The sequence below is a fragment of the Echeneis naucrates genome, chromosome 1 (genome assembly GCF_900963305.1).
Source record: "Echeneis naucrates chromosome 1, fEcheNa1.1, whole genome shotgun sequence".
NCBI classification, from domain to species: Eukaryota; Metazoa; Chordata; class Actinopteri; order Carangiformes; family Echeneidae; genus Echeneis; species Echeneis naucrates.
Window position 1 is genome coordinate 24,686,720 of NC_042511.1, and position 25,437 is coordinate 24,712,156.

Below are 25,437 nucleotides of genomic sequence, written 5' to 3' on the forward strand. Positions count from 1 at the left end.
TGTATATTAGAAAGAAACAGGGAACATGCCGCTTCCTCTGTGGCATCTATGCCAGGGTCAAGATCATGGGGACTGGCGAGTTGCTGTTGGAGTAAGGCCCGGGGCAGCTGATCAGTAACTCTCTGTTTTGTGAATGGATGCTTTTACTCTTAATGTCACCAGACTATTGCTGGTTTCGTTCTCAAGTCGGCAAGATGTAAACACACACTTACGCAATGTGTGGACAGTTATCTTCAACATCGAAATATGAAGACCTCAATCAGAGCAGTTGACTCGATTTTATCCATTTGAACTTATGTATAGCTATGTGTGCTATGACATTTTCTCCACAAGCATCCAATCAATGTACTGCTTATTTACTGCAAATTGCACAATTGCTTCAATTATTTTTTTTAAACCAGTTATTTTTACTGAGCAATTCAGATTGATCTTACTGTTAAATTATCATGTTTTGCATTATTCTGAGAATGTTGTCTTCCTCATTAACAAAAGCTTGATATAATAAATAGGTTATTCAAAAATAAACTATTAATGAACAAACAGTTACCCATTAAAATCCAATTTTGTAAGAACTTTCAAACTATTGTAAAATTAGATTAGTTTTTAAAGTGTCATTAGTGTCAATATATAACATACATTTTGTTTACACAATGCATTACGCTGCGTTCTACTGAAGGGAATTAGATGAGAATACAATTATTTGCCACCGGTGTAATTTCTTAGCAATATAAACGGAGCAAATATGAGCCGGTACCACACCCAGGCCGGGCCATATACAGGCAGTCCTTTATCCTGACTTTTCCATCTTTTCTTCTAGGTCTATGTTTTTTTCATTACACCAACATGATACAGGATATTAGTCTCCCTCAAGGGCTGGGGGAGTGAAATGCTGGTCACAGAGCTGAGAAGTGTTGGCTATAGGGAGACAATGTAGAGCAAGAGTGCTACATAGCTTAGGGTGGTGTTGGAGAAGCTCTGCACATTCCACTGTCAGAAGAAAAAACACAAAACCCCCACTGATTTTATACCAGCCCGTAGATAAAAGTAGGCTACATATGTGATGTTGGCTCAGCACAATTCTGCAAAGTGATGCCTATCGAGATATTTCTGGCTAATATGCTATGTGGTGTGGCCAGAAATTCAACAGCAGACAAATCAAAACATTCTGCTGCCACAAGATGGTTCTGTTTTTTTTTTTTGTTTTTTTTTTGGTGTTGTTGTGTTTTCTCTCTGAAGGGGAAGATGCTAAATTGTAGTTTCCCAGCTTTGGTTGCATTGAAAAACCGTTCTATTTAAGTAGTTTCAATGTGTTGCACAAGGATAAATTTAATTCTGAGTGTGTTAGCTTTACCACCACTCTTTATGCAGTTATCAACACAAAAGTCACCAGTGTTCCGATTATCAACCTGCAATAACAGCTTGTCTGTCTACGACACGTTGGAATTAAATCAGCACGATGATTGTCTGTTTGTGTTCAATCTCTTCTATTGGTTGAAGCCATTTCAGCAATTGCTAACATAAGGCTTTATTCAATTTAATATGTCAGTAATTTATAGTGGATTAGAAGTCTAGTAATGGGAAAAAAAGACTTTCACTCACCTTTGTATGAAAGTTGTTATAGGATATAAAAAAAAAATGCCTACAGCTTGATTAAGCATAAATTGTAATAAGATAACGAAATAGTCCTCATAATGGCACTAAAATAAATATATTGGCTTTTTAATTGATTCCCTGACCCTAATAGTGTTTAATGACTGATATGTTTTAACAATATCATACATCACACAGAGCGGGTCACTTTAACAATAAATAATATTTCTGTCCTTCAGCATAGGTACTGTTGCAGGCATGTATTTCCAATGAAACCATATGCAGTGAAACCAAGAGTATAAAAATGACTAGACAGAGGTGTGATAGAAAATCAGTGATGTATTAAAGTCAATACTTGGTATTTCTTGTATCGATCATCAAAACAGGTGTAAAATTACCAACTCATCTGTAGCCATAACATTTTTTTGTGTGCGATTCCTGTGTAGAAAGAATGAAGAAAAGTGTTTATCTGTGGGATTTTGTGTGTGTGTACACTGTGGGGGATGGTGGGCAACCTAAAAAAAAAAGAGAAAGCAGCCAGGATGACCTAAATCAGCAGAGGTGATAACTCAGACAGATAGCTGGAGATTACCCAGGGATCAAAAGGCTCAGTGTCCTCTCAAACAACAATGACTGCACCGCATAACCCTTCTCACCAGCCTCCTATGGAGACCCAACCAAACCACTGATGTTAGATTACCCCATAAAGCAGATTTGTCTCATGGCCTTCTGCTTACATTCTTGATTAATGGACATTAAACTGTCCCTAAAAGACGAAACGTCCCCCCCAAGCTCTTTAGATGCTTCTGTGGTCTAATGTTCAGATACAGTACTTACCGCTCCTTTTTATGCTGTAAAATGTAGAAATATAGGATGTACAGCACAGCAACAGTGTCTGAAAGAGCGTTTCCCACTTTCATTTAGTAAATGATTACAGCTATTGAATTACAGCTCAGTTTAATGAAATGGCTTTTGTGATTTGATTTTGAGTCATGTGTGCCACCGAGGCTAGGAGGCTGTGTGTGTGCGGTTGTGAATGTGTGTGTGACTGCAGGGGTGCTTGTGTTCCAATGAGATGGCCTAAGCATTAATTCATGATTGATTGATGTCTCCCACACTGTGGCCAATAACAAGCCCATCTTCTCCACTCAGTATAACTGCAAGTGTGGGATGTGTTGGTGCGTGGGCTTGTGAAAGAGGGGCAAGAGAGGTTGTTCACTGATTACTTTTAGCTTTGCTTCATCCAAGGAAATAAAACCATTTGTTCAGGATCTTTAGATGCATCTTTTCCATCCTGTGCATCCTCATCATTTACAGCAAAAGGTACTGAAAATACCAAATTTTATATATACAGAAGCAGTGTGAATGCATAAAAATCCATACAAAGTGCAACACAACGTTACCTAAGAGAGCAGTTCACAACCTCACTATAACAAATAGGGTCTCTTATAATCACTTACAGGATTTGTAACACAGCCAATTTACTAGCATAGATGGAGTTGTACACAGGACACTGTGAATGTGTTCAACGTCACCCTGAGAAGATGTTTGGTGTGGCTCCATGCTTGGATGTACAGTAAACTGCGTGGGGAGGAGGGGTGGCTTTCTCCAGGCGATGGTTGTTCCGGGAACCATCTGGTTCTATTGGATTTTGGCATTGTTCACTCTCTGTCCTCCAAACCTTTAACTCGCTCTCAGTGTCTAATTGTTCCTCCACTTGTCATGGTTACAATGAAGTATTTTTACCCTTTTCCTCCATATTTTTTGATTTTTAATGGTGTTATTAATATAAATGTAAGGTAAATATAAAAGTAAGAATAAGCATACAAATACAATGATGTATGCTGTTTAAACCAAGACGTGTGTCTGAATTTCAAAAGATGTCCAAAAGTCCTCCAAAATGTCATTGCCACATTGTGACAGTATGTCAGTCCCCATTGTAGGGATCTAAAATCATGCACACTGTGAGTATGGTCCTTTTTTTTTTCGAGGCATTTACGCCTAGTGAGGTTTGTGCATGAGGTGAAATATTGGCTTGTTGCATCTTTGCGTTTAGTTATTAATTTGTGGATCCAACTGGGAGCTTCTCAGTTGACCTATATTCTTTTGGTTGGATTCAGCTATGAACATTGTTTTATTTTTTTTATTTATTTTACCAACTGTGTCCGTTCTCTGCCAAACTTGCACAAAGAGCATCACGTACAGAGAGAAACTTACGAGGCCAAACATGAAGCCCAAACTGGACCAAACGCTCTCACATCAAACATCCTTCCACTGTCATCGCAGACCCAAGGGCTTCATTAGTGTCAGTTTTGAAACAACAACTTTCATTCCCACACTCGTGTCCCACATGCCTTCAATGGCGAAGGAAACAGCACTTGAGAAAAGTTTGTAAATCATATTCTCTCTTATCATTTCATTGGCTCTAAAGAATCATACTAAAATCTGAGAGTGAAAACTTGATTTCAAGTCAAAAGATTGACAAAAGTGAAATATTCTGCAGCAAACAAGCAAAACACGCAAACACACTGGATCAATTTATGGCAATGCTGCCTTTTGTAATTTTTTTTCCATTGGGTTTGAAGGCTTTTGTGTGCTGCCTATGCACCCAGGGCACCTCGCTTTTATCCACCCAGTACACCTTGCACATTTTTAAGAAATGCCCTGAGCACCCCGCGATAAAAAGTGTTCAACAATGTGCAGAAGAAGAAAACAAAAAAAGCAGCCTCTGTGTTGGTAGCACTTTCTGTACTCTTCTCTGGTTAATCAGATGCGTACAGAGGTGGTGCTTTCTTCTGCTACTTTTCTCGTTACGCAACAGAGCGACAAATTTTTTTGAGGGAAAATGGAAAAGGTGGGGTCCTACGTTGTTTCTCCACAGTTTGAGTATCAATGAAAATCACAACTAATGAAACCAGATTTGCAATTTTGGGACTTGAATTAAATGCCACCAAAGTAGTGGACAAGAGCTGACTTTGTGGTTGCTTAGCAACAATATATGGACGCATGCAGGGCCTCTGGCTGTACAGCTTTCTCAAAATAAAGGCAGAGAAGAGAGATCCTGTGTTTAACCCTCCTCGGTTGGTTTCTGCTTTGTTAGTTCTTTTTCAGCAACAGGTTGGCCAAAGAGGACTCTGTTAAAAAGCAGAAATTAAATATGAGGACAGTGAACTCCTCTGAGCAACACCCAGTTATAATACGTGGCTAATTCTTCTTTTTCTGTTGTTGTCAAATGAGCATAAACCTACAAAAGCGATTTTCCATCCGAATGTTTGCTGCATGCTGGAAGTTTTTCTCAAAGCTTTTTGGGGTGTTGTATCTAGACATTTTACCATTGCACAGGATTCCCAGCCCACGAGGCCGACTTGTTCAGTATTCTGCCGATGTGTGATCCTGACCTTACTGTTGCGTGTCCTTGGTGCATGCAGAGCGCAGCAAATGCCTTTTTGGGGGATTGCATGCTCCAGCCCATTTTAATGTGCCTTTTCATTTTCAGCGCAGCATCACTAAGCCCCGCAGCAGGGGCTCAGAGCAACCATTTTGATTATGAGAATGATTGAATTAATGCTGCTGAAGTTGACACTTAATGGATTAGGGCGGTCAGAATTGTTAAAACACATGAAGCAGATCTGTTTAAAGACATCCTAAACCCTTATTTGTCACGGTCACAGGGGATTGATTTTAAAGTCTCAACCTGCTAATCTAGTGCAAAGTCTAACCTATTGAAAATAAGGTCCAAAATACACAAACATCAGGTATTGGTTATAATACATGGGGTACCTTCTCTGGATCGATTCCACGTTGTCAATGGCACACTGCTGGAGCAAAAGTTGTCAATATTAAATTGTCATTATTTTATTGAGTTGAAAACTCATAAATGGGTTAGTGCAGTAAAAGATTAGCAAATAATACATTTTTTCTGCTCTGAGAATTTGACTCATGTATACTGGTATATTAGCACAGTCTGCCTTCCCATCAAATTTAACGCCCTTACTGAAAATAAAGAAGCAGGAAGGGGTTAACCAGATCATTTTCAGATCATTACTTTTCCCTCAACCACATAACCAATATTTCTATGACATAGAGCTCAGCATTTATAATCCTCTACTTTCCTTGCAGCTTTGCTGCTCTACCTCTTACAGGTAGAATTGCAATGTACGTCTTATCCTCTTAGCTTGTCGATTTTGTTTTCACTTGCATTTGTGTTTGGTTTAATTTCTGCCTCCCTTCGTTTTTTCTTACTTGGCCATCTTGTAATCTTCTCTTCAAATCCCTGTCGGAGGAGTTTCCTTTGTTAAACTGTGCTTGCGACATATGTAGTATTTGCACTTTTGGCTTTTTTTCCCCCTCACTCTTTCAGAGCTCCCACAGTTCAACTGGTCACTTTGGCTCTTGGCATTATTTAAATGTTAACGGTAAAAATGAACAATGACGATGCATGACAATGAAGACAAAATGCCCATTTCTTTATGAATCATATTTACTTTCTGCTTTGATGATGCAACGTGAATTATTCCCATTGGTCATTAACATATTTGCCTTGACACATTGAGTAAAAGTGATATCGCTGTCACAAAACATTAGCTGCAAAGATTGTAAATGTAGTTTGTTCGAAGCATTATGGCATTCATTTTCAACAGTTGTTGGATTCATTTTCCGTCATAATCAGGAATTCCTACTTGTGCACAGACAATGTACGAAGTGGCCAAAAGGTAAGATAATGACTAAAACACAGCATCCAAATCCAACGTTGCCTTTCACCATGAACTCGCTGTATATTCCAGTCACACCTTCCAACGCCACAACAGATGCACATTTATACACTGAATTTAAACGATTGCTTTCCTCATGTAAATTTGAGTGCAAGCCTGAAGGTCCTTTGTTTAGCAGTTTATGACGGCCCGTTGTTTCGTATTATTGGTAGGTGACACATGAAACTATCAGTTTATGCGATTGATATAATTTTTTTCATTACTGGGTTTATCTTTGTTACGATGGCAACTGAGATCTGATACACACACCTGAATGGAAGTTTGGAGGAAACAACTTACAAGGTTTTTCATGTTGGAGGACTTTTTGTTCATTTATGTCTCATGGCAAATAAACAATTGGCCTCTAGAAGGGAGTTTACCAAACAACACTCACTGTACTACAGCGGCAGATTGGAAATTTAACAGTTCTCTTCCAGATCGTGTGGATTGGCCATTCAGTGTCATTTTGTCTGTTGTTGTTTGTTGTCATTATCAACATAATCCTTAATATTATTAGGATTGATGTAATTTTTTTTTTTTACCGTAGCTGTAGGCTATTCTTGGAGCAGAGAAAACAAACAGATCGTTTGTAAAGTCAAATCAAAATCAAATCAGATTTATTTGTATAGCGCCAAATCATAACAAAGTTACATCGAGGCACTTTACATATAGAGCAGGTCTAGACCAAACTCTTTATAAAATGATTTAAAGAGACCAACAGATCCCCCGATGAGCAAGCACCTGGTGACAGTGGCAAAGAAAAACTGGAAAAAAGTGAAAGTAAAAACGTGTTTATGGCACACCCTGGGCGAGGTAATGAGTGCGTAGCGTGCGTTAAATAGATAAAATGAATGTGTGTGGGCTGCTAAGAGTCCGCGGCCCCCTCGTGTTTCTCCATACCTTTAAAAGAAACGAGTGACAGGCAGCGGTAACGGCCACTGTTTGTACAACACCGGCTCGGTTAGATTGCAAAGAAGCACACTCTTATAGACTCGTAGTGTTGTGCTGCATGGCTGGCAGAATGGGATGCCAGTGTCACTGTTGGCTGTCACAGATCTTTGTCAGCACAGTTTCCCAATAAAAAGGTCGCCTCTCTGCTCTTCCTCTTTTCACTGTCGACTATGATGGCTGTCGCAAGTTAGACACTAAATGCACTGTCAGTTTAACTATGGCGCAGGCTCCCCGGTCTATGCAGAGCAAATACGTAGTCTGCCATGAGCCGTCTAATCTCACTGCAATCTATCTGTCTGCTGCTCAAATCTGTGATCTCGAACTGAGTGAATGCTTGATCGCTTTTGATTATAAGAATATTATTAAAAAAAAAAAAAAACTGTTTGATTAAATGTGAAAAGTTTAGATTTTAATCAGCTTTTTTCTTCTCCTTCTTTCCTCTTTTGGCCTTCTTTGTTCTGCCATTGGGCTCCTGGCCTGCATTCGATATGACAGGTGAGTTCATCTGCTATATTTATTTTGATGTTTCTGGCCTGGATTTGCTTGCATGCATTGACTGTCACAGTGAGAATGCTTACTAAATTTGATATTTGCTACAATGGAGATGCATTTGAGCAACAATGGCGTTGTAAACAGTGAACATGTTCCATTTTGCTTAGCTGACACTTGGAGAATGGGGCAATTTCATTTATGCAGCCAATCTCATTGGCTACTGGAGAGATGCCAATCTGCCCTCATAGATAGAGAGGAGAGAGGGAGCAAGGAGAATGGGTAGAATAGTATTTATTCATCCTGACACTGATCAGATAAAGGGAAAATGATAAATGCTGCCTCTTTTTACTTCCCTTAACCTGTGTTAACTTTTTACTATGCCTCCACGGCAGCAAGAGCTGGAAGAATTTGTTTTCACGTCCGTCGGCTTTTCCTATTCGCATTTACGACGAGCCCTCAAGAGGCTTTCTGTAAATTTTATACAAATGTTTGCTTTGACTCAGGGATGAACTGATTAGATTTTGGGTTGTTCAAGGTCGATTTGATATCCATCCCATTCTTCAGACAGCAGTAAACCAGTAACTTCTTGAGGGAATTTCATCAAGGTAACCGTGATCCAACATAATGTGTAACTCACGAATTTCTGCACTTATAATTACAAAATCCCAAAATCTTGTCTATTGGGATGAAATGATCATGAAAAGTTCATCTTCTCTGTGGGGTCATGATGCTCCGGCTGTTGGTCCACAGATACAGTGTTAGCCTGGAACAGTTATGGTTTCAATCTGAAACTAGACTGGTTGGCTGTGCGTCTGGTTCATTAAGAAGCCCCTTCAGTGTTGTGTGGATTCAGTTTTATTTGAGGTGATGAATGAAACAGGATGCAGTCACACTGATTCTCATTTTGAACTCATTTTGCATGAAGTGTGACTAAGTTGGCCTGATGGCGGACTACACTTTGAAATCAGTTCCTGCTGCTGCTGGTGCCCATCTCTAATACTGTGAATAGAAATTTTCCTCTGGTGCTGGTTAGTTTATGGTTGTTCTTCTGAATGTGCACTTTGACTGATATTTAAGTTTACAGGCGGCCTAGAACCCTAAAAATCAAACATGTCGTGTATTTTTTGTCACTTTCAGACTTCATAATTTAACTTTTTCAGCTATCTGGGGAAGAACAAGATTAAAGGTTCTCTTCTTTGTATTGGTAATGATCTTGAGTATTTTTAATACAACAAGAAAAAGTGAAATTATGCTTCGAACAAAGCATTACATTTTAATTTCCTGGATTTTTGAATTTGGAGCTCCAAAACATATTTCACATGTGGTTTTATGTTGTTTCTTACATTTTTAATCATTGGACAAATTTAAACTTCTGATGCTTTTTGCCTTTTTTGAACCCTAATACTGGCTGTTGTTAGACTTTCCCACACCAACCAAATTTGTCATGTTTTTTGATTAATTGAGTGATGGGAGGGAAAAAAATTGACTTCTTAAATAGCAAAGATTAAAAACAAGGAAAAGGATAAAAAAAGACACGTCTGAAATTGGAACAATCAAGCTTTTATTCCTGGACATCCCTTTTTAAAACCAAAACTAAATTGTATTTGACTTCAGTTCCTTCTGAAAAAAATATTAATGAAAATAATGATCATAATAGAGCAGCAGCAGCATTGTTTGCTTGAGCTTAAACTAAGAACATGCTCCTATCTATAAAAACCACATTTATCATCCATCTTGATTAGATTACAGTAAATTAACATGTGTGCCCCCGCTCTGCTCTGTGGAGTGCTTTTATCGTTTGCAAGTTCCATTTTACAGTAGATGCACTGCACAGTGTTCTTGTTTTATTGCAACTCGAAGTGGTCACGCACCTCTTACATTTTCTCTCTCTTCTGTTATTTCTTGGCTTGGCTCCATCTTATCTATACTGCACCACTGAACTGGGAAATGCTGTGCATCATTAATAACCGTCCGTGTGAAACACAAGCAGCGCATGTCATGTAATGTGAGTGAAATGATCTGAATGAAGCTTTAATTCAAGAAAAATTGCCCCGATCTTTTTTTTTGCAATCTGATTATTCGAATTGCTCGAGAAATCACTTTAGCCCTCAATGTTACGACGTAGCTTTTTTAAAGACTGAATTCAAAGACAATGCGATCTTGTAACCCTGATAATATCTATTAAAATATTTACAGTAAACTCTGTTCCATAATTGAACCTGTGAAAAAAAAAAAAAAAAAAAACGCTGGTTCTCCTGCACTTTTATTCAACTGCAGAAAGCTCAATCCTGCATTTTATTGATTGCTTTCTGTTTTTGTGTGTGCTTGAATGTGTGTCAGAAACATGTTTCCAGGCATCTTATTCACTAGGAGCTTTTCCAGGACTATTGACACATGAGGAATAGGACTAGCACAAAAACATCAAACTGTGGTTGTGGATTTGTTGTATACCATGAACACAACACGATCTCTTGGTAAAGGTTTGAATAATGACATTGGATGAGCAGAAAACCCGACTTCCTGTCCTGAATAAAGCTTTTGTAGTTCAGCCACAGTTAATGCTCTCAATAATAGGCACTGACCCACATCTGCTCTTATACAAGTTACACGGAGACCCAGATGCACGCCCAGCTGTTGCTCGGCATTATCTCACTGACTGACCCTGATGCTTTATGTAAATATAAGGCAAAACATTAGCGCAGGCCAATCTAGCCTATCTGGAGCAAGACAGTTCACTACAAAATACACTCTTACTGATGATAGCAGTAAGAGTAACAATAATGATGTGGGCCAGTCCCCTTTCCTTTTTCCTCCCTCTGTCTCAGTGTAATGAATACTCGACTGCCAACCTCAACCCCATTCTGTGACCAGACTCACCTTTCTCAGCAGCCACCACTGGTTTTCCTACAGAACCATACATCGGTAGGAGCAATGGCTCGTCAGCCATTATTATTAATTCACTGTTGCTTGACAACATCATATGTAAATGAAGCAGTGGGCGTAGGGGGCCATAGAACGAGTGAAGAATTACCCTGAGTAATGAATGTCATTATAGTGCCCTGTTGAACCTGTGTCTCTTTTAGTAAAGTTGCAGTTTGTTCCGCTCTCACTGGAGGGGAGCTGGAAGAAAACTACTGTAGAAGGTCGTTGTTGCTTTGCATCAAGATCTGATGAAAGAGGAGAGACGCTTTTACATTCTCTAATGTGCACGAGTAATTTCCATTTGGTACCCTTTTTCAACACGAGGATTATGTCCATGACTATGACTGAATTCAGCACCATAATTCAAGATTTATCACAGTGACAAGCAGCAGTATTTGTAAAAAGAGCCGAGAGGAAAATGAGCAACTAGAGAGAAAATTGTGTGTCAGGGCTTTTTGGATTCAAACGTAATGTTGATGATGATTAAAATATCGATCCTGATAACCCACCTGTTATAAGAAGTAGTGGGAAGAAGCAGTGGAAAGCCACCCACACATTGTCATTAGTCATCACTAGCTCCTTGCAGCCTACTGCAGTACATGCTGCCACCAATGATTTAGCTCTTCATCCAGTTATGAGGGGGTGTTAAGCGTTTATTATGCCGCACTGTCCCAATCCCAGTGAGAAAGCAAAATGTTGGCCGATCGATACCCCTCGCAGGAGGCCAGGTTAATTTATTTTTTAAGGATCTGCTTGCATCTCTAAGGGCCTGCTTTTGCTGCAGGCTGGGATGTGAGCTTCTTCCCAAAGATCTGCAAAGCGATGTTTACTCTCGGCCATTCACACAACTGCTCAGGCAAAGTCACTGAACGGTGCACACTGGCACAAACGTGAATGCACGATTTTCTGTATACTTTATTTCTCGTTTTTTTTTATGTTTTACAGAGCCAAATCTGCCATTTTCTCAATCAGCATGCTGTTTTACTGTTCAAGACTCAATGCTCTGATGCAGCTAAATGTGAGCGCTTGCTGATACATAGTTATGGTAATTTGTGTCTGTTGAGATCCCAACCAGCAACAACCTGTACCATTTGAGTCTTGTAGGCCTCGCAATGGCATTTTTTCATCTCACACCCCTTTGCATTTTCTCCTTTCATTACCATGCTCTATTCATGGTCCAGATTTCATGGCCTATTATGTTTATTTATAACCACATTTGCACGCTGTATGGGAACACTTTCACCGCATTCTCCGTTTTGCACATACGCCACAGGACAATAGCAATTAGCTATTAGCGTGTGAACTGTTCATACAGCCGCTGTATATCGTCTGACTGGGAAACAGCTGTGGCTCTGCAACGTAAAGAGCAAATGTCACGCTCTCCTGCTCGGCTGTCATTGAAAACGGCCCACAATCATACACTTTTTTTGCGGACTGACCTGATTTGTGTAAGACTCTCGGCACATCACAATGTGAATTGCTCATCATCGTCCAAATAATTATGGATTTCCACACGTTAGGTAAAACATTCAACCTTCAACCCTGAAGATAATATGATGTTGTTTGCACTTTCAAACATGTGGGAGAGGTGAATACGATATTGCTATGATCTTTTTGGTTACCGCTCATCTGTATTGATTTTTACTAAGCATCATCAATCAAGGCATTTATAATGGCTGCTGTCTGAGAGGACATCTCTCCCCTAAGGGAATTAACACCTCAGCATTAGGTCAACCAGACATTTGATCTATTGTCAGTCAGATGAATTGACTTTTTTTCCCCTACGTTAAATGTGTCTCATAGACGCAGAGAGAAAGTGTAGAAAAGAGAGCTAGTGTAGGTAAAGTTAAGGAGAGATAGAGATAGATCCAAAGTAGTTTAACGTCAGCCCTCAGCACCGAAAGGCTTTTAAAATATTCAGGGCCATTCTCCATCACCTTTTGCCCTGGCTGCTTGTTTAAGAAAAAGAGTGAAATGAAATCAATAGCAGCGCCAGCAATTGCCTCTTTGCCAGGCATCATCCAATATTTATACAAATGAATCTTTGCAACCTCAAATTTACCCTCCAGTTGCGTGCTTAACGGGCTGTTGAAACGTGGGAAATTCTGGTGAGGGTGTGGAGTCAAAGGCGAAAACATAAATCTCAGTCTCCATTGTGATGCCCTGACATACATACTGCAGTCGTTTGCAATCATGTAATACGGCAGGTTGTGATTAACTACTGTGATGAAACCCAAAGTGGGATGCCCTGGATACCATAAATAAGATTAGGATCATAAATTCCACAAGGCGACTTTAAGTCATCATCATTGCCTAAAACATTGCATCCAACAAATAACCACAAACCTTTTGTTACTTCACTGCTGCACGTGTACAGACCATACATTTTGTTCATCAATGTGTTAATTGTCAAAAAACCTGACAGCACATTGTGGATGTTACTGTTAATTTAAACATCAAAAAGCCGGAATTCCTCCCGCTGTTTATGTTTCGGCCTACTTCATCAGACGTTGGTTGGATGTTTCTGATTGCTGCAGGGGTCCAGATGGCTGAGGTTAGGGTTAGTAACTCAGCACTATTTGGAACACGTGTGAAGACACACTCTGAGAGCGATTGTGAGAAAAATCTCACATGCAAGAGACAAACTGATATTATTAATTATTCTACTGACTTTTTATATTGTAGCCTGAAATGAGTGTTTACTGCCTCCTCCATTTATTGAAGCTAAAGAGTCAGTGAACTCAATGCGCAACACTGAATTCCCAGCATGCTCCTCTTACTAAAATAGATGATTAGTATGTGATGGGATTTTACCTGAGAGGAATTAAATGAGTGAGAAAAAGAAGGTAGTTTAAGGTAGTATATTTAACAGCTCACTTTGTCAGTCCCTTGAGGATTATGGCAAATCATGTGCTTACCGCCATTAACTCATATTTAAGCTTGAACTTCAATTTTATATTTCGATAATGATACAAAGCACGGTAAAAATGTTTGCTTTTACTAATCACTGCTCTTTTAGTTGAAAAAGTATTTCATTTCAAAACCACTTATAATCAGACTTATCCAAATAAAGTTAATCCTCAAACACGGAAACATTATTGCTCGTGGGACCTTAAATCTTTTGCACTTCCTGGCAGGCGGTGTTTACTCCCAGGCTCACCCCAATAAGGTCTGATTTTAAAATTCACAGAATCATTTCTAACCCTGTGAGAATCAACCGAGTATTACCTGTTATTCTCTCATTATTTTCAAAGAAAACCACAACACCAGATGTACTTGCAATGTTATTGGTAATTTTGAAGATGACTTTTTAATCATGTTGGAACTAATTATGTAATGATTGTCAGTGAGTTTAAACATTTTTTTTATTCCTGCTGATTTACAAGTTGTAAACATTATCTTAATTTATTGCAAAATAATAAAAAAAAATATATATATGCAAATAGACTTTTTTTTTTTTTTTCTTTTTTGCCATCAGAAAAGCTGTTGCAAATTCAATGTATTGGCCTTGCCCCTGCTGCAGAAGGTGGCCAGATATGGTGCACAATAGGTGAAATGGAGCCACAGTATGAGAATATGCACACTAGAGAGCAGTCTGTTCCCTCTTTCTGCAGTTGTGATCCTCCATCTCCCTCACCCCACCTCCTCTCACCACTGCTGCGCCACAGCCCCATCCCCCCCAACCTACCATCCCCCACCCCCCCCTCCCCACCAACCGCCCCATCCACCACCCACCCCAACCACACGTCAAAAGATCCAGGAAACACAACATCTGTCAGTGCACTAATATACACAATGGACACCAGAGGATGATTTTATATATGTATATGTATATATATATATATATATATATATATATATATATATTTGTGTATATATCTATATAGATATATTCACCTCAAAACGGCCTTGTATTCAACAAACATTTTACAATACATGAAAACACAGTGAATAATAGTGTATGTGCACATCTTTTTCTAAGCCGATGGATCGTTTCGTCAGACACTATCTGAATTGTATTTTGCTTTTAAGTAAGTGTGGTCTGAATGTGATTGTTGTCTTTAGTGTGCTTGGTTCCGTGAAAGATGGCATCACTTCTCTGACAGCCGAAAAGGGAGAAGCAATGAGAGGCATAGCTTTATGTCTTTGAAACTCTGCTCTCTTTACTTGGATGGTACACAAATTGTGATAGTAATAATATGAAAATATGCTGGAGGAGGAAGGATGGAATAGATCATTTAAATGCTGTCACACATAGGCAATGGGGAGAGGAAAAGAAACTACACTGATAGCGAGCCAACACAGTGAAGAATAAAACAACAGATATGTGAGTTATAACAGAGAAGAGATCAAAAAATTCAGACCATTGGCTTTACATTTGAGATGAGACGGGGATATCTCTCTGGCCCTTTCTTTTTTTCTGTTTCATTATAATATATTTTTTTTCTTTTAGTTCGATACACTGCAGAGACGTGGCTCTCCAGTCCACAAGCGCAAAGACTGCGTCTATAGTCATTTATCCTCAGACTTCTCACGTACAAATGAGTTTACTGTGAATAGCAATTCATTTATTTAAACATTTTTTGTAGTTTACAAAAGAAATAGATTATCTTATCGTTTTTTGTCCACACTTGCACATCTTCTTTTAACATATTTTACACAGACTTTTTATTTTTACATTTTAATCCAACTTAACATGTTTTTTTTTTATATTTTAAATGCTTGTCAAATATTTTGTTTACCATAGTACAAATGGTTTCTCTTTTTTTTTTCTTTTTTTTTCATCTTTTGTGTCCCCAGTTTCTTTTTAAACAATAATTAAATGTCCTGAAGTAGAAAGACACATTAAAGCTCAATTATCCACCCATGAGAAAAAAAAAAAAAAAAAAAAGCCTCTGTGCCCAAGATGTATTCCTCTGCATTTCTGGACAACATGTCCAACAGTTAGGTGCCCCATTATGTCTTGTGGCCTCAAATCAGCAATAGATAGCAGTAGCAGTAAATCCACTGTGATATAGTCAGCCACATGAAGCACGCTCCTTCCACGTCACAGTGAGATGCTGTGTAAAAAGTCGCCAAGAGAGTCCCTTTATTTCTCCTCTCCTGTTATATTCCTCTCCCATTTTTTTGTATCCAAAAAAAAGGGATTGACTGTATCCAGACAATCGCAGGTAAAGATGCACTAAGAAAGGCAGGGTCACACTTCACATTCCCGAGAAGGTTGCTGTTGGCAAGTGCAAGAGCCATATTCATTGATGATCACCAGAGCTCCCTCAATGTTGTTGGGTTTATAGTCAACATAGTACTCTGGAGAAGAAATTGCAGCCATCTGCTGCATGCTCTGCTTCTGCTTCTGCTTACGGCGCTGGCTGCTAAAGCACTGCCTCAGTTGTCTTATTCCTGCTGGAAAGCACTTCCACGCCACGTACAACATGAGCACTATGATGAGGAAGGAGAAGATGAGGGCCATGGTGCCAGTCACCACCTTCTGAATCTGCATGGTGCTCTCCTGGTCATTCTGGCCCACTGTGACAGTGGATGAGCCGGTGACCACCTTACTGCCCTCACCCTCATAGGGGTTTGGAGTAAATGGGCCCAGGAACACAGAGCCACCCTGGGCCAGATCCCTTGTTGAGGCGAACAGGCCTGCTGTAGTTGCCTCCATCGGGGGATCCTCACATAGCTGAAAAGCATAGACAGCATCCAACACATCCTCACCCTGTGCGGTGTCAGGGCTTGAACACAGCAGCGAATTGTCACGCTGGCCTCGGAAGGCACTCAGCCAAGAGGCCAAGGCACACACGTTGCGACTGCACTCCCAGTCATTCCCTGCCAGAGTAATGCTTTCCAGAGATGACCATGAATCCAGGATGCGCTGGTCCACCGAGGTCAGCCGATTGGAGTCTAGCATTAGCACCTTGAGGTTGGGTGCACTTTCAAAAACATGTGGCTCAATGTACTCGATTTCATTGGCTGACAGGTCGATCTTCTCTAAAAAATGCCACGTCCAGTCCAAGGTGTTGACAACAATTAATGCCCGATTGTTGTGCATGTACAGAGTACGCAAGGAGATGAGGCGAGGGAAGTGGGCCAGGTTGACTTTAACCAGCTCATTGTGCTCAAGATGCAACTCAGCTAACTTGAAGAGGCCAGCGAACGAGTTTCGAGCCAGGCTCTGCAGTTGGTTGTATCCCAAGTCCAGAAACTGCATGCTCCGGCAGTCTTGAAAAATCCGCACTGGCACAAATTTGAGAGCATTGTAGCGCAAATGCAAATTGGTGAGCTTTCTAAGGCCGTGGAACAGGTCGGGCTCTAGTGCCTGCAGCCTGTTGTATGAGAGGTCCAGGATGCGCAGGTTTGGGAGGGGCCTAAAGGTGCCATTTGGCAGACTCTCAATCCGGTTGCTGCTCAGATCTAACTCCTTCACTCGTCTCAGTCTGTCAAACGCGCCCTCCTCTACGATGTCAATGTTGTTGTGATCTAAGTAGAGCCAGGTGAGCTGTGACAAACCGGCCAGTTGGCCCTCACGCAGCTCGGTTAAGTTGTTCTCCCTCATGGACAGGCCCATGGCACTGCTCAGATTGCGGGGAATGTCTGTGAGGTTGAGCCCCTCGCAGTACAGCAGCTTGCTGTCGCAGCGGCACAGCTTTGGACAAACCGCCTCCACCAAGGGAACCGTTCTTAGAAAAATGCCCAGTGAACACAGCATCAACCCAGGGGGCTTCTTCAGTGGCCACTTTAAGTACAGTCCAATTAGAAGGAAATCCATTAGCATAAATATCCAGGGATGTGTCTGAGAGAATGTCCATTGAACCACTCTGGATATTGTTTTTTGCACCTTTATATCATATTTAGCACATCATATTTAAATAATTTAATCATCAGTTTCATCCCGTTTCGTTTTGTTTTTGTTTTTTTTTATCTTAGCTTTCGGCAGTGATATTATAATACTTTTATTTAGTCAACCGAAGGAATCCTCGTTGAAAATGCAAAGGATGGAGGGCAAGTCTGTGTGCTTGTGTTAGATATCAAGCAGTGGGTGGAGAATATGGGGGGGTGGGGGGGGGGGGCGGGAGGTAGGTCAGGGTAAAAAAAAAACAAACAAAACTGTCCTTACTGACAGATCTTATTTCAAAAGATTCTTACTCACCCCTATCCAAAAGCTGACAATCTCCATTCAGAGTCTCGCTTTGTGCCCACAACACTAATTATGTGCGAATCTAAAAAAGACCCCACTGTGGTACAAATTCTCCCCCCCTCCCTTCTCTCTTTTCAGTGGACACCAGATCCTTGGCAGGCTTACAATGTCTTAGTTCTCCTCAAATGAAAGAGCCAGAAAGAGAAGGAATTCAAGTAGCTTTCAGCGAGATGGTAGGAAGTGCAAGTTCCCCTGTCTGTATGCATGAGCTCTGTCTCTCTTTGCTCCTCCGCAGTCCTCTGCTGCAATGATCAGAGGGGAGAAGACAGAACCAGAGAAACAGAGAGGAGGAAAAAAAAAAAAACCTTTAAATATCTGTTACGCTCTTTTTCTCCTCACCTTCCTGCTTAAGTTTCACCAGATCTGTCAACACATCTTATCGTCCATCTCTGGAGGCAATCTTTGACTTAAATCCATTGAAGCGAGTAATCATGCTTTCAGTGACGGATGTAATAGGAAAAGCAAAAAAAGAAGAAAGGATTTAAGAAGGTGAACCCCGGTCACTGTTTTGTCGTGTAGCAGTATCCCTTGTCATCTCAGCCGTTCATCTTGGTTAAGAAGAAGCTTGCTTGTTTGCTTGCGTCCCCGCAGTTTTCCCTTCACTCCCTTCTTTGCTCGCCGGGTGTTTTCTCAGCCAGCTGGAAGAGGCTGCTGAAGGCTGGTGCTGTAAGCAGGCAGGGGCGGTAAGTGTGGGAAGCAAAGGAGCGCGCAATCCCTTGCAGCAGACCAGTACACTGACAGCGCATGCAGAAGCACCTTCTGTTCACTGAGTGTCGTAAGCCACTCACAATTCAGAGAGCTCGCTCTCTTTCCCTCACTCCCTTGCTCTCTTTCCCTTGATCGCTCACTCACTTGTTCTCTCTATCTCTCTCTCCTCCCTTCCCTTCCTCACTTTTCTCTTGCTGTGTTTTTCTCTGTGCCTGAGAAATTTACATATTCAGAATGGGCTGGGCTAAAACCAAGAGCTTTAATGAAACTCCTCTGTCTCTCTCTCTCGCTCTCTCTCTCCCCCTCCCTCCCTTCTTTCCTCACTGACTGTAATGAATTGGGCCATATTATGTCTGCCTCCTTTGACGTAGCTGTGAGAAAGCATTTTTCTGATTTCCGAGTTGCGAAATAATATTAATCCTTTCTCATGAACCAAAGGGTTCTCGATATTTGTTCCACACAAAAGCCATTTGTTTACATTTCAAAAAACCATATCAAAGCAAAATATGAAGAAAAATATTAAATCTCCATATTTAGAACAATATTTTTATCCCAAGTGCAAACTGCAGCCACATGAAAGTACTTAGTTCTGAGAATGATGGTACAATTTAAGTCTACTGATTATCTTGTGTGTCATATGATTTCAGTGATGACTTTGTGTAATGGCTCACTGTCAGTCTATTGATATTCATTGTTTAGCCGTGATGAACAATAAAGACCAGAGCATAATGAGTCGAGAAGAGTGTAGATCAAACAGTCCTGTAGACAGGCATCCTATGTCATTGTTAATTAAGGCTCAGCTCGCTCTTCTCAATATAGATGCAATAGCTTGCCACATATTATTCTCAGGGCAGCATTGTGGCTTTTGCCACAAAACAAAAAAGGCAGGGGTTTGGTTCCCGGCCTGGGGCCTTTCTGAGTGGAGTTTGCATGTTCTCCCTCCGTGGGTTTCCTCCCACCATGTCTGGGTGACCTGGTGACTCTAAAGTGTGTTGTTGGTCTCTGTCTGTCTCTGTGTGTTGGCCCTGTGATGGACTGCTGACCTGTCCAGGGTGACCCCGCCCTCACCCAGAGTGAGCTGGGATTGGCTCCAACAGCCCCTGTGGCTCTGAAAACAATAAGCGGCAGAAGATGAAAGAATGAATGATTATTTAGCATGAAACTATAGCATACATATTTGTGTGAAGCTTTGCTCTCAGCTTGTTTGGCACTTTTCTGGTCCAGTCCTTGTCCCTGTCATCGTTCTCCCATTAATTTTCAACGACAATGAGCTGTGACAGTGCCTCACATTCCTGCAGCCAACTTTCTTACCATCTGTCCATCTTATTTTCTCCCCCTTCACGTTCATTGTGTTTCTACTGACAGATGACAGATAGCATTGCTTCAGATCAAACCTTCCTTTGATTATTGTTGTTCTATTCAATTTTTTTTTTTTTTTTTGTGCACTGATATGGACTAATGCGTTTGAAATAAAACAGAATTAGAAAAATGTTTTTAGCTATGTTTGCAATCCAGGCTCAATAGCTTGTGCTCCTTTGATGGAGCAGGAAAAAATCCCTGAATAAAAATTTACAGCATGCCATCACAAAGAGCAATGCCAGTTGTTTTTTCCAGTGCAGCTGGTTGTTCTTCATTGTTGACACTGAATATTATTTTGATCTGACAAATCTTAACATCCAAAATCTGGATTAGCACAGAGAGGGAGCACCATCTAGTTATATAAAAAATACAATGATGTGGATGTTACATTTACAAGTTGAATATTAGAACTCGATGGATAATTTTCATCACTTCTGAAAAGTAAAACTCAATAGTGCAAAATTTTCCTATTCACGTTATATTTGTCTGTTCATATGTAGCATTTACCAGACAATTACTATACCACTGAATGTTAGATAGCTAACTGACATGTGAGTTCGATGTACTTACAGACTGTTTTAGTTCATCTACTTATCCACATGTCACATCAGACTAAAGAAGCACAGTACTAGGAGCACTCGCTTCACAGTGCTGATAGATTAAACCATTCTAAGGACGTCATCAAACCAAAAGGCCCCACCCAGTGGTATAGTTCATTACTACACAAACAGCACAGGCCTTTCCAGCTGTTACGCTGCCATCCGTTCAACTGTTGTCTGTTTTGCATGGCTGTTTATTGAACTAAGCTTTGAATAATAATCGGGATAGTATTTGGCACTGATATTTTTATTTATTCATTTATTTATTTTTTGACTGCATCTTTTAATTATACAAGCAGTGCAAGTGCAGAATTGGTTAGCTAATGCTACTATAACACCAAATACATTTGGTGTTTCGTTTGACAGTTAGACTTTTGTTTTTGTCTTTATTTGCTTCTTTGCCTGGAATCAATTGTTCGTGTTTATACAGGGCACCTTATGTCTGGAGGAATTGGAAAGATGATAATGATGATGATGAGGAAATGAGACTTCCTTGAAGAAGATAGGTAATCTTCTTGCTGTGGAACTGAAGCTGGCTTGAAAATTGGATTGGATTTGCATTGCAATAATTTTAACAAGGAAACACAATTCGGCAACTCTGACACCCAGCCTGTGTCAGTATTAACAGCTGATGTTACCTTAGTTAGCTACAAATGCATACATTTCTCTTTGTATTTGTATTGTGTGTGTTTACTGCTGTCTTTGTGATAAGTTCAAGTATTTTGGTTGGCTTTTGAGGGTTATAACTTGGTTTCAAGGTTCCGATTCGCTGGAGTTAGATGTTTACTTGTGATGATTTACTTCGAGATGACGGTTGTACAGGATTCCGTCATGAAACATTAAAGCGATTTCATTCATACAAAAATTATGGCCAAGTTCTCATGTAGGATGTGTGCTGTCCCTCAGGCAACGTGTTTACAATTTCCTTTAGTAATCATTTTCTGTTGTGTTAGCAAAAGTGTAATTTCTTTTAACAGACAACTGTCATTGTTTTATTGTCACATCTTACCAAAATTAATTTGATGAAGACAGAAATATTTTGGAATATATTATGCCATTTCTCTGTCCAATTAATTTCTCAATTCCTCTACTTAGAGTCCTAAAAAAATGTAGGAAAAGATAAAATTTTGTCCTTCATATCATCTGAACTTTTTGACGTTGGTAAACTGTGCTTTGCCTTTGCTGTATTCTGTCCTAGCTGTAATGGATGACTACATCATCAGCTAATGACTTGGTGCGCTATAATGACTTGACAAAGCGAACAGGAGATGAGAGTATCCAGACCATCAGTTTTAAGGTTTTAAGAGCATTGGCTCTGTGCTTTGGAGTTAAAGTCAGCACAAGTGTAGGTGAAAGTGAGCGACCGTGTGTGAGCATGAAATACACTTCCTTAATGAAACGCTCACATGTACACAGTCACAGAAAACAGGTAGGCCCAGATTACAGATTGATGGTAGCTTGAGGATATGGATTTTCCTTTAATTAATAACCTTCAAATAACATTTTTTTTTTTTTTTTTTTTTCAATTTTCTTTTAAATTATACCTTAGGCATCTTGTGTAAGTCTAACAGCCAGCCTCCAATATTAAGAAATCATCAACTGATCTTAGGGAGGTCTTTTTTTATGTTTCAAAGTCAATATTGTATTCACCAAGGTGTAGCAAGTAACTAAAAGCCGATCCCTGATTAATTTAAGAATGTTTCATCATAATTAGTTGTGTCTTTTGTCAATAGGAAAAGGTTCTCTTTTTCTGTCCAGCCAGCGATGCTTTTGGCTTGTTACTTCAGAAAGCAATTGAAACCACAATTGAAAAAAGCTGTGAAAGTACTGTACATGAAGAAGAGGTGAATCATCTTTTCCAGCAGGTAGCCCACTGCGAAGAACTTGAGCCGTCATTGGCTTTCCACCTGACCACTAATTAACCCTTACATGTCAATGACAAGCAGTCATTGGTCAGACGTTTCCCACAATATTGGTCTGGACTGCTTTGTCAAAATAAGCTGCAGTCCACACAGTTTATTTTTGATTTTCAAACTTGAAGGCATGATTGTCTTGCCCTCGACATTGTTGATTTTTTTTTTTTTTTTTTTTATAATCGAATGCTTGGAAGCTGCGGTGCATTGCCAGTCCGGTGAATTGATTTGAGGAATCAAATAATGCTCAGAATTATCAGCATCTATGATTACAGACCCATTATTTAAATCATTTATTGAATCAGAGGATGTCTGACTGTGTGAGCCCAATAAAACAAGGCAGATGATGACTAATTGACCTGCTGCAGAGATAATGTTGATGGGCAGCTGGGAGAGGATTGTGCTTGGCTTTTGTGGAGACAGATTCACCATTGACTTGTTGTCAGTGGTGTGGTGAAACAGCATGGCCATCTGCAGTCGAAGTGCCCCCACAGTATGCAGATTCGTTTGAGTTTGAAAGGGTCAGGTTGAAAGTGGACACAGATTTAACACAAAGCTTTATTTCTCCTTTTAGTGTTTGTTTTCTGTGGCATTGAAGATGACATAATCCCATATAATCCTGTTATGTAATCAGCAACTGAGGATGATCTGAGGAGCAGGAGAAATGTACTCAAAGATAAATTGAGATAGCCGTGGGCATGTCTAATTATTATCGTCATAGTCATATCACAGACATACATCCTGCAGATGAAAAGGGTGAAGATGCTGAGTGTTAGCAGGCACTCTGGGTTTTGCTACACTGTATAGAAAACATTCACCTCTCATCATCTTCCTTTTACTTTTACTAACTGCAGCTGGGGTGAGTAGAACAGGAAAAACAATATCATCATAATGTTCATCGGAGCGTGTGACTGGCAGGACACGGCTGTCGCTATAGGTTACAAGTCCTTGAGGCATGTTTTTATGTGTGATGCAAAGTTTGCTTCAGTAAACGGGAAAGAATCAATACAATGACATTCTTGTGACGTTTACGGTTTTTTCGAGGTGGATGAAAGTAGACGGTAAAGCCTGAGGTAGAGCAGATATTTGGTGATGTGACAGTGAGGATGTGCGAACATTAAGTGTGAACGGGGACAGACAATTATAATAAAATAAAAACCTGTCTGTAAGACTGTTCATCATCGATGTTTGGGGAAAAACTTGTGCGGCCACGATAAAAGATTTTCTGTGTTGAGCACGAGCATGCTGCAGCACGTTCAAAACTATCGAAAAGTTACGAAATGTTTGTGCTGCTTCTCAAACCGTCTCACCCTTTTCTTCATAGACGCAAGTTTTTCAGAAGCAAAGCAAATCATTATGTTTGGTTGGATTAAAAGCATTAGCACTTCCAGGTGAAACCCTTAACCTTCTCACTTGAAGTGATGGTGACTGAGCTCACATCGTTGAGTTGTTCTCTTCTGTCTGGCATATTTTAAACAGCACAGGTACTTTAGTTAATCCACTTTGTTGGGGTTCCAAGAACAAAACCACATGTAATTATTGGTGATTATGTCTTCAGTGTGCTTTGGGTTTCTTAAAAGCCACAACTTTAAAATCAAGATTCTGTTGGCAAGGCTTTCCTTTTTTTTGTTGTTTGTTTGTTTCTTAGTTACCACTAAACCATCTTTGTTCAAGCTTTGATGAGTTCCTTGTGCTTTCTAGAACGGTCGTCTTCATGCCACTGTTGTACTAAGCTGCTGGATGTTGTTGTGGCCTCTCCATCACCTTAAACAAGCTATTTCAAGAATCTGGCTGGCGATATGAAACAGCAGAGTGACGCAAGAAATGGGTGGGAGAGAAGGACAGAGACAGAGACAGAGAGAGAGAGAGAGAGAGAGATGTAGTTATTATCAACACACAAGAACAGTTAAAACCAAGTCAGTACATATAACAGACAAGATCAGACGTCAGCCAGTCAAACACTGCAGTCTGTAGTCAGTTTATCAAAGCAAATTGTCAGGTAGACATCAACAAAATCAAAAGTCTGTTTGTAGGGCACATTGGAAGAGAGCAGATATTGCCCAGAGAGAGTTTTAGCATATTTTTGAAGTTACATTTTATTTTCGGTTACATGATAGATGGATAATAGATAGAAATAGAAAAATATCTAACTAAGTGGAAGAGACTGGGGCCTCGATGTGCATTTGTGTGTGAAAGAAGCAATTAATGCAGCTTCCAGGTACAGTATGTCTGATGTGAGGTGTTCCAGAGCAGGACAGACAGCGGTTTTTCCATGTCACACTCTCACTGTTGGACATTTACAGCAACGAGACCAGAATGCTTCACCTGCCACAGCTGCTTGCCACAGCCAGCCCCCCACGTCTGGCATGTTGCTGTTGTGTGTGGGTTTTCCCCACACACTGATATGTGATAAAATTACATGTTTTAACACATTTACTTAGTGCGTTTCTTAATGCATTTATGTCCGGGCTCTAATGTTTTTGACTTCAGAGACTACATCAAACAGTGCCTATGACTAGGTGCTGCCTGCCAAAGGAACTTTGTTCTACCGTCAGATGAGCCAGAAATCCCACTGAGAGCCACCCAGCCTATTTTCAAAAACCCAGCCCCCCCACCCCTTTGCATTTGATGGCCTTGAATGCTCTGGCCTATTGCCTCATTCAAGGCTCCATATCCTTTATTGTCCACCAGCCTCCCTCATGATGGGATGAGGCAGAGGAATCTCTGATGTAAAAAAGTTGAAACACCTGTAATTTTTTACTCAAAAATATGCGTCTTTACCCTTTGTGTAAAATAAGGTAAGAACAGCAGCCTAGAAATCGAAATTATAATCCCATAAGCACGCAGCAATGCAAGGAACAGATAAACCTTACAGTACAAGAAAGCACCTTGTGTTTTCACATTTGACACATTAAGTCATACACTTTGAGCCTTGCACTGAAATGAGTTGGATT

At 40.2% G+C, this 25,437-nt stretch overlaps 2 protein-coding genes across 2 annotated transcripts in view; one reads left to right on the forward strand and one right to left on the reverse strand.

Moving 5' to 3' along the window:
- The window catches only part of ctnna2 (catenin (cadherin-associated protein), alpha 2), a 265,719-nt gene that overhangs the window by 144,699 nt on the left and 95,583 nt on the right, over positions 1-25,437 (forward strand). The window lies entirely within an intron of this gene.
- lrrtm1 (leucine rich repeat transmembrane neuronal 1) lies at positions 15,614-17,639 on the reverse strand. The gene has a single exon (XM_029497290.1). The coding sequence runs from the start codon at positions 17,479-17,481 to the stop codon at positions 15,904-15,906; it is 1,578 nt and encodes a 525-aa protein (XP_029353150.1). The 5' UTR covers positions 17,482-17,639; the 3' UTR covers positions 15,614-15,903.

Coding starts and splice junctions, on each gene's coding strand:
- lrrtm1 (XM_029497290.1), bottom strand. CDS start 17,481: ATGCTAATGGATTTCCTTCTAATTGGACTGTACTTAAAGTGGCCACTG.